Source organism: Helicoverpa zea, chromosome 22 (genome assembly GCF_022581195.2).
Source record: "Helicoverpa zea isolate HzStark_Cry1AcR chromosome 22, ilHelZeax1.1, whole genome shotgun sequence".
NCBI lineage: Eukaryota > Metazoa > Arthropoda > Insecta > Lepidoptera > Noctuidae > Helicoverpa > Helicoverpa zea.
The window spans coordinates 8,064,629-8,074,844 of record NC_061473.1 but is presented as its reverse complement, the minus strand read 5'-3'; the positions used below and the strand labels follow the sequence as shown (position 1 = coordinate 8,074,844).

At 37.9% G+C, this 10,216-nt stretch overlaps 2 protein-coding genes and 1 long non-coding RNA gene across 3 annotated transcripts in view; 1 reads left to right on the top strand and 2 right to left on the bottom strand.

The window, feature by feature from the left end:
• Nucleotides 1-307: 307 nt before the first annotated feature.
• LOC124641234 lies at nucleotides 308-2,197 on the bottom strand. The gene is made up of 2 exons (XR_006985653.1): nucleotides 2,046-2,197; nucleotides 308-1,378 (listed from the first exon to the last, which is right to left on the bottom strand). It is a non-coding gene; the product is annotated as an uncharacterized LOC124641234 (long non-coding RNA).
• A 685-nt stretch (nucleotides 2,198-2,882) lies between these two features.
• LOC124641468 (zinc finger protein 761-like) lies at nucleotides 2,883-8,842 on the bottom strand. Its single transcript, XM_047179537.1, has 6 exons — nucleotides 8,764-8,842; nucleotides 7,431-7,895; nucleotides 5,784-5,954; nucleotides 4,291-4,471; nucleotides 3,636-3,767; nucleotides 2,883-3,069 (listed from the first exon to the last, which is right to left on the bottom strand). The coding sequence occupies exons 1-6, from the start codon at nucleotides 8,840-8,842 to the stop codon at nucleotides 2,883-2,885; spliced, it is 1,215 nt and encodes a 404-aa protein (XP_047035493.1).
• A 690-nt stretch (nucleotides 8,843-9,532) lies between these two features.
• The window catches only part of LOC124641467, a 41,155-nt gene continuing 40,471 nt past the window's right edge, over nucleotides 9,533-10,216 (top strand). Inside the window, exon 1 of the mRNA XM_047179536.1 lies at nucleotides 9,533-9,796. Coding sequence (XP_047035492.1) covers nucleotides 9,729-9,796 — 68 coding nt within the window. The 5' untranslated portion in view covers nucleotides 9,533-9,728. The remainder of the gene's footprint in view (nucleotides 9,797-10,216) is intronic.

The following is a 10,216-nucleotide window of genomic DNA, read 5'->3' as shown; positions in this document are numbered from 1 at the left end:
ATATATATCAGCAATAAAAAGTGCATTTAATTACTAGTGAGGTGCCTTTGTATGTGTGTCTGTTCATTGTAGCTTTTATTATAGTTCGGCCATTCAGAGAATGCGTTCCTGACACGTCGCGATTGAACTGACGACGTAACTTTGCAATGGCGTTGCAGTTACGATAAAAATATTTTGCTGGTTGTTTACCGTTTTAACAATTGAGGAGCATTAAAACAACATTATTATATCAATAATCAATGAATGTAGTTACGTCGTCAGTTCAATCGCGACGTGTCAGGAACGCATTCTCTGAATGGCCGAACTATAGTTAAGTGTGGATTGCAATAATCGATCCATTCCGTTGTTTCTGATTACAGATTGTAATTTGACATGAGCTTCATATAATTTATGTCCTATTTCAATAATTAATCGGAAACAATGGATGGTTTGGGTATTGTGATTCGAAGTAAGTCGGTCACAGAAGTATTGTCATCTCTTACTAACTGGGAACGTGAGAAGGATAATATGGAAAGATAACTTTTAATGTATCCGTTATTTTATAATAATTGTTAGGGTGACATAATATCTTAAGTTATTTAAGGTGAACTTGTAGCGGAAAATTCAAAATAAAATGTTTTTTTGATATTTTATCTTAGTTAGTAGTTACGTTTACATTCGATATGAGGCGTGCGTGATCTTATTGGCCGCGATAATAATATACAAGTTCAAGATTCACCTTAAGTAAATTGACAGTTATAAATAAAATATTGTTTGATTGATGAATCAGTTATGTCACCGTAGCTTCGTTAAAATGCTGTAAAGAAATGGATGTGATCCTAAATTGCTATTAAAAATAATGTGACCGACAAAAAGCATTCTAAATATTTGTAGGCATTAGCTATAGTTGTTTATTTGCCGATGCATAACTTAAAGCCGCGTTTCCACTAAGCAACAATAGTCGCGCAACATGTTGCCCAACAAATTGCCCAACATATTGAAAGGCAGTACGGAACTTTTGTCTCCTTTCGTGTTGCCCCAAATGTTGCTTATTGGGAACTCGGATTTAGATTTCAAAATATGTCGTATGTACACAGGCTGTTGTTTTTTTAAACTAAGCTAACACGAGATTTTGGTGCTTGAAAGCCAAAATTGAAATAAAAACAGCCTGTATATTAATATAGTTAGTTTCAAATTGTCTCATTCATCATACTAGTCATTGCTGTGAGTTTTTATTTACATAAAATAATAAAATATACATACATTATTCGCTTATAAGTTAGCAGATTATTATTGTCCACATTATTTATTGATAAAAAAGAGCTTAGTTTAGTTTTTAAACATCATTTTATAAATTATATAAAGTGCAAGAGATTTTTTCATGGCATGTAATAATTTCCTAATAAATTTACATAGATATTTACAATACATATTTACAATAAAAATCAAAAACTATCCTAGTAAAACAAACAACTAAAAAGCGTCAAAAAATTCGTCCCCATCGCTGTCAACTGGGAGCGTGCCCAAGAGGCTGGCAGCATTACCTCGTTGGATCGCCATGCTGATTCTTTGTCCGAGGTAATAGCCAGCCTTCTGGTCACGAGAAACGTCAACCAGCCGCCTAGAGAGATCTTTAAATAGAATGTGGGCATTCGGACCCCACGACCCGAGGGTTTCAACCCCCAAACGGTTCGAAAATATAGTTTCCGACAAGGCCACTATATTTCCGCCGCTTGAGGTTCTCCGCAGCCGCAGCGGCAGCAGCAGCACAGCACGCAGAACTTGGAAGGTGTGATGGCGCAAGAGTATCGACACAGGTTGCGTCCCATACTAAAGGCCTACCCATCTTCCAAGGGAATAACGACATGCCGTCTGGTCTCTTACCGTCGTCGCGTGCCAAGCCGCTTGGTTCTAATACAGCTGGTACCCCGACGGCAACAAGAGCTCGACGTATAATGTCATTGATGTTTGCATGCCGCGCAATACGGCCCGCACTACGGCTGCACGACAGGCCGTGGTGTCCGAGGCTGGTAAATAAATAATAATTTATAAATAAATAATAAAACTAATAAATTATATAATATTTCTGTAATCTGGGAGGCTAACAAGAAAGCAGGTTCCTAGTCCAAAAATATATATGTATGGTTGTTCAATATATCGAAATGAAATCGAAAACAAACCTAAGTGTCAACGTAGAAAGTGCCAAAACATTATGTCACATATTGTATTCAATTCTGCACTGTATTGCTACTATTGCTAGTGCCATGAGTCATTATCAGTTAATTAGTCTTGGACATTATAGCTATAGAGCGATTTCAAACTACGCGACGTAATGATCATTTTGTGAAAGTATTTATTCCTATATTACTGTATGCTGTGAGATTTTTGAACCAGAACTATATGCAGTCTAAAGACCTTATTACTGAGTATTAAGAGCGATATTTGTCTGTCTTTATGTCATATTGTAAAAGATAAAAAAATTAAGAACTGTTTTCTGCAAAATGTAGTTCTGAAAACTGATACTTATTTTATGTAACTATTTGACTAAGTTGTACAAATTGTATTTATTTATTTAATTTTTAGCTGTAATAAAAACATACAAAACTATTTTGTTTTTCTTTGTAAACCATCACTCAACCTCTACCTATTTCCTCCATTTGTATACTCCATTTGTATATAAACCGCACTTCGTCTTCTTCGAAAGTAACCTGAAAACGACTGAACAGATTTTGATGAGATCCTATATTGATGTAGCTTGAACCCTGAAGCTGGCCCTACTTACTGACTCTATGCCTGTCCCGTCAAAACATTATTTTTTCGATATACCAACACCAACATGCAAATAAAACCACAACACCTATAAAATCAGTCCACTTTATTTTTAACCTAATCACATAATCTTATCATAAATCTTCGTCCGTTCTCCTTTTGCCTATCGAGAGGTCTATGGGACCCTCGCAGCCGTCAGGGTCGGCAGCCACCTTCGAGTCAGGGTTGTGTCTGATAATTCCGTACATTGGTACCTGGACCTCTGCTTTCGGGACCACTTTGAGGTTGCTGTTGTATTTTGAGGAGTTTCTTGTGTGCATTCTGAAAGAAAATAAAGTGTTATTTAAAAACACGAACGAAACTTTATTGTAGTAGGTACATATTTCGACTGACGGTTTGGTGAAATGTTCGATATCGTCTAATTTATAACAAAAAAAAAATTTTTTGAAGTTGCAAATCTGTCTTGGGTAAGCAGCTTAATGGTGAATCCATAATGAAAAGACAGATACAGATAATTCAGATGCTCAGATTCAGGCAATGCATGGATGCGGGCTGCAAAAGACGTTGTTCGTTGTTCCTTGGAGGAGGCCTTTTTTAACGACGTCAAAAATCATCAAATGACCCCTCCCGCTGGGTCCCTTGGGTTAGCAGCGGTGAGGGAGTGTCAGACTCTTACTGACTAAAAACCGTCGTGTTCCGTCGCAGACCTTTTATGTACCAGGGCCGCGGTAATTCTTTGAACAATCCCGCAGCTCCGGCAAGCCTTCGCCCGGCTGGGCCCCGCTCCTTGGAGGAGGCCTACGATCAGCAGCGGACGGCAATTGTCTGATACGATGATGAATTTACTCCCTACAGCTATTCAACATGAAATAGAAGATATCACTCACTTATATTTCCTACAGGCGTCATCCCTGTGCCTCTCAAGGTACCTCCTCTGACTGAACGCCTTCCCGCACATGCCACAGCGCCACTGCCACGAGTGGTGACCTCGCGTCCGCTGGTGAGCGCGGAGATTTGAACTGTTGTAAAAAATGTTAGGAAGAATATATAGCGTTAATTCCGCCAGACAATAAATTGAGGCTTGGATGCAGGATGTTGTACTACTTTCATGCATGTGTACATGCAGCTAGGGTATCGTGCATAGGCACAAAGGAGACAGTTGTGACTGTTGCAAAATTCAGTCTTTGCAAAAGCATATTGTGTGCTTTTGAAGTACCTAATTGATGGATTCTCTATCAATTGCAATTTATTCTGGCTAAGCCTTAGCCCAACCCTCCTAGTTTTGTTCTTCGCTCTGTGTGGTAAATTCTCTCGGCTTTAATCGCTCTTGTGCATATACTTACATACTACATCTTTATAGCCTATGTGTGGATACGGACATAGACCTCTCCAATGTACTATCTCTGAGTGGTTCATCGGCTCTCATAATGTTGTCCACGCTGATTTTCAATCACCAACCGTCTATTCCCTCCTTGCCCAGAGCAAGCATCAGGCACAGGACCGACTACATAGCTCCGAGAATATTCAATTATAAACCCTTACCGATCAGCAAAAGTCCTGCCGCAATGCTGATGTGGGCACGGGAAGGGTCTCTCTCCAGTGTGGAGTCGTAGATGTCCCTTCAGCACCCAGGGCCTGTCGAAGCCCTTCCCGCAGTACGAGCACGTATGAGTGGCGCGAGCGCAGCGCCGGGGCTCCGACCACTCGCGGGGCTCTTGCGGGTCTAGGGAATTAGTTATTTTTGATATGAAATTATTTACAAGTTAATAAAAACTCAAATTATTATCTAGTTATTATCGGTAACGATTGTTGATAGTGGTAAATCTTTAGTGTTCGTTACGGGCAGACTGGACTCAGTCCGAAAATTTGTTCTAGCAAGGAGTTTCGGGTTTTAGTGTAGATTTGTGGAGGTATATTTTATAGTGAAATCTTATGTAGCAGAGAGCGATTAAGCGAAACGGAGCGGAAAAGTTTTTAATCAGCCAGTTATTTTTACTCCGATCAGTGATGCTAATGAGGAGAGGGTGGAGACGAAATGATAACGAAATTGTATTGGTTGTTTCAAAACTTACCGCTGCGCTCCGCTTTGTTAAAGTCCGGGCCTTCACCTCTCTCTCTCTCTATTGCATGGGATTTTACACCGAAATATAAGTGTATAATGAAAACCACAATAAAAAGATTGTTGATAGCACTCAGGTCTCCAAGATAGAAAATACAAAGTAGGTTCGTAACATACGTCACTATAAAACATACTAGGTATATTCTACAGAACTGTTTATATATTTAGTTCCTAGCTCGAACCCTATCGACCGAGCTATAAGTTTCCACTACCTCCGTCCCCGGAGACAACTAGGACTTTTCATATATTCACTATACTGACAAAAGAATATTATTTATTATTTAACTTTTGAGTTCGGAACAAGACTTTCAATGTGAAAGTGAAACCCGTATTTTATTGTTGGGTTCTATTTATTGGTTATAGATGGTTTATTTCAGGAAGGCGGGTCAACAATACTTGTGTGTAAATGTAGGTAGGTACAACACTCAGAATATGTGTAGTTGTAAGTTTTTCTAACGGAAAATATAAAAAGCCACAATATAATATTTTGCATATAATCGTATGTATTTAGCAGAGAGCAAGCTTGTGACTAGCAAATCTATACAAATCTCATAAAGGGGAAAGATTTTTAGACTTTACCCTAAACGCTCCTAATTTACTAAACAGTTTTGAAAACTTAATTCTCTGTTAGGAAGCGAGGATATCCCCGAGTAACATAGGCTATATTTTGTCCGATACGGATACGAAGTTCCCCCGAGACGCAGGAATCACGGGAAAATAGACACACAGCTAGCTACTTAACAAAGTCCTATGAACCTCTTGAGAAAAGCAATTCCACCACTATTTACCTGCGTCGAAAATTAAACCGAAAATCGTTTCTTGTCAACTACGAAGCTAAATACACACTCATAACAAATTTTATATCAGCCTTTTCTATCAGATTTTATATGTAGAAAAAATCATGTCTCTTACTTACCATTCTCCTTCGCATCTCCATCCCTCTCGGCACTATCAACGCTGTCCTTTTCGAAGGACTCCGTGCACGTCAAGAGTTCCTTATCAAGCTTCTCATCAGCCGTCGCTTTCACCATGCTCTTCAACTTCTCAGCTATCTTGTCGATTTCAGAACCGCCTGCCAATGCGGAAACTGTCGTGTCTTTAGTTTACAATATTATTTTGATATGTATCTATTGTCATATAATAGAGAAGAAATATTTTTTGAGGCTCCAAAACTAATGAACCAATTTGGATTTTTTTTTTCACAAAAAGCTTTTCACGAGTATGAAAATTATTTATAAGAAGCTTTTGACGAGTATATTTTTTTAAGAAGTTTTCCCGGGACGGCGCGGGAAAATAGCTAGTTTATTATAATCAAGTTTCACACCAACATCTTTATACATATTATATGCCCACGAAACCGTTTACACTGTTTGTATGTGGAGTCTTTGAAGCCTTTTTTTACATTCAACCTTACACTTTCCCGAGGCAATGCTGCTTCACGTGTTTTTCTGCCGATCCTATCGCATTGGCTATGATATTCAAAGAAAATAATTTTTATTTAATAACAATATGTTTAAATCGGGTTTCATATGGTGCTCCCACATTGCCGTTAGAAAATGTTTAATAACGTTAGTAAACATTTGTTAGCAAACATTTAATCACAAATAAATTTTCATGTTAGAAAATGTTTAGTAATGTTATATAGTAAACATTTTATAAGGGTGATGGCGAGATAGGCGGTGCGGTGCGGTGGGGGTTAGAGTTGCCAAAAATCTTAACGTTACCGCAAGTCTTTCCGTCACACTTAAAGATTTTCTAAATGTAGTGTCTCGTTTGCCTATTTTTGCCCCAATCAAATTTTGTAGATATTCAAATTCGGAACTGTTCATTCTTATAAAATCTTTTAAGCAACCGTCAATACCCAAATCCTTGAGATAGTCTGTGGCACTATATTTTCCTCTAGCTTTTAGCGTTTAACGCATCCAATAAGAGCGCTTTTTCTTCTTTTTTAAACAAAAAATAAAAGCTATTCCAATGAGCAAATCTTCTTCCATTTCCGTGTAGACGTCCTCGGCCCTCAGAAGGCGAAACCAAACTGCGAGCCAATACTAGATGTTATAAAATGTTTAAACATTTTCCATCAATGTAGGAGCACTTATAACATGTAACAGTTTCTAACAAAGTGCAACAATTGTTAACATTTGTTAGTAAATGTTTTGGTGTTATAAAATGTTTACAAACATTTTATAACGGCAATGTGGGAGCACCAATAGTTGTCAATGGAGATGACGTGATAGTATTTATTTATTGTTTACGGCCTGTATTTTTCGGTCTATTTTCGTGTGTGGGTGAAGTTTTTGATCAAGTTAACGCAACTTTTTTTGTTATTTTGTGTATTTATACAACGATTCTCCCAGTGGATTCTCCGAAATTGAATTTTAGACAAATCGAAAATTATTGCTAGAAACGATCAACGTTAGTTAAAACATTATTTGTAAAGCTGAATAGCACCTTTGGTAAATAATCGCTGAATATCTTTGGAAACTTAGAAAGAATGAATTTAAGTTAGGTACTGAAAATTTTGAACATTTGCAAAATATCATATGTATCAACAATAACATACCTTTATTGTTAATTTTCAAAGGCTCCCTGCTTTTAATTTCTTCAATAATTGGCGCCAAAGGTTCCTTCCGCGGCTTCCGTTTCCTGTTGACTTCCTGTATCAGTTCGGAAATGGATTGCGTTTCGTTATCGCAACCGTTACGTTTCCTTCGATGCGTCTTGTCGTACGTTTTGCGTTCCGTTTTTGCTTCTGAAGATCTTAAGTTATACGTTTTGTCTGTATCCTTTTTCGTTAAATTCTTACTTTTTGTTAATTCAGGAGATTTGACTGCTTTTTCGCTTTCTGATGCGTATTCGTAAGGCTCTGTTTCTTGGAAATGTTGTAAGAATTGGCTCTTTTTAAGCAATTGGAGATAAAATCGAGTGGAAATCGGAACTTTGTCGTGGTATATCGTCTCGTTGGTTTTCAAAAGATTCTTTTGTCGTTTTACGTTAATTTTTGTTACGCGTGTCGACTTCATTTCATCTGGAGCAAATTATAATGATTTAATATTAATTTACAAACCTTTGTAAGACTCTTAACATTAATTTCATATTGTTTTAGGGATAAAATCTAGAGGCTCCAAATGTTTACCTACTCGGGGTTTCCCAGGCATACATTTTTAGAGCCAAAAAGCACTACTCGTAAAAAACCTTTCGAAGCGCATTAGTTATAACTGAAATGTTTTCTATAATGTAGGTACTTTTAGTACTAACAACTGCAACTGCAGGTGTCTAGAGGTGAAACCCATAACGTCCCCTTCGACCACTATAGATCTGAAATTATTTGTCTATATAACATGATTCGAAGGTTTTTACGCACTCTGTAGGTCCTTCATTAACGAACTAATGTTTTATCCATGAGAATAGCATGAAATCACAATAATGCCAAGTAAATCTCGAATCCTAGTTCACACCTATGCATCTTCTATAGAAAGTATTCAAACAATCTAGCCAGACTAATATTCGGGTTAAGCCCCTCCAGTTTTTTTAAAGAATTTCATATTTATTTAAACAAAAAATAATAATATCTACGTGCTGCTAATTTAGGATAAACTGAAGTAATAATAAATGTTATTCATAATATTTTTACGCTTTTGAGCATATCATCTGTATATAAATTGGCAATCATAAAAATATTTTCGTTGAAAAAACATAGTGACATTGTCAGTACAGTTCGAAAGATAAAGTTGAAAATATAGTAAATATGAAGCTGAAAAAACGATTTTATCATGGAAAACTACGGTAAGTATTATAGAACAGTATATTATCTGCCCATTTATACTAAAAACTACCACTCAGTAACACAGCTTAGAAAAATATTTGGACATTTCTCGAAATACAAAGTGACTTACTTTCGACAGAAAATTCACCAAATTCCTGTATGAAACTCCTCTTGAGACGTCGCACAGAGTTTATAAAACACCTGGGCATGATGCCAGCGAAAGACAAATCTTTTATAATATTACACTTTACTTAAAATTATAAATCAAAATATCAGAAGTTCGTAGTACTTGTGAGCACTTGCTGCAGGGAAAGACAGAAACAAACGACATTAAATTTTATTTTAGGAATTCCAAATTCGAATTTAGCGGCCATTGCCTTTCAGTGCGAGGAGGTTTTACACTTTTCATTTTTATATTAAACCTCTTGCGCTTGTAAAATGGAGTGGTGTTGTCTGCAAAATTATTTATCGATAAAACGTAAACTAGGGTGTATGTTGTGGTGTATATTAATAGTTTTACTACGTTAGTGATGAAAAAAAGTGTTGAGTGTTTGTGATGTATCGTGCCTAATCTTTTGATCTCCCGCCAAGATGTCATTAACTTCGGTGAAGAATCTATGAATTTATTGATGACTAGGCGGCAAAAATTGAACTCGACATGATCAATTCAAAGGCTGAGTAGATTCCATGCCATTAGGATACATCAGATTTTAACACATTACTGACAGTAACGGTATTAAAATATTGCCAAGGCAGAAAATGTGGAAACCTCTACGGTTCGGAAAAGCTCTGATCGCGGCATGTGTCGTGAAAAGCGTAGATAATGAGCAGGCGCGCGAGAGGCGCGCGCGGGTGTGGCGGGGGCGGAGGGGGAGACTGCGCATCGATTATTCGTCGGCGAGCGCGCGACGCAACAGCACGCGCGCACTCACGCTCGCGTTTACCGCCCGAAACGATCGCGACGCCGGGAAATGTTAAATAATTACACGAAACTAGATATTAGCCGGATCGGAGGCTCGTGTACGTGTTACGGCTGTGTGTAGTGCATGAGGTGAGGGTGCGGGTGATGAGACGCTAGGGGCGGCCGGCGACGACATGGGCAACTCCTGCAGCTCGGGGCAGGCTCACAAGGACAAGGATAATGTATCACAACATTCTGAGGAGTGAGTACCCGCTGGCTATGATCGACGCGCGAAGGTCGACGCTCACAATGCTATCGTTACCTAAATGGCTTGAAAGAAAACAACGTAGTTATTTATGTATAATATTTGTTGTACGGTAGCTCAGATAACCACACTGCTGGTAAAGAATCGTCCAAATAAATCAATACATCGACCGCGCTTGCCTACAGGTTGTCTGCGATATTTACAAAGAATAGATACTCTCTGATGAAAATGTACGCGTAACCTTGGACGTGGTCGCGAAAATATTAAAATTGAAGACATTGAATACACACACGTTTGCAGAATACAGATAAGCTATATGAAAGAAAACATTTATGATTAAAATAATATGATAATAAACAGATGCAATTCAGATCTTTGCCTATTTGAGTGCATTTAAAGTAGTTAGTAGAGACGATA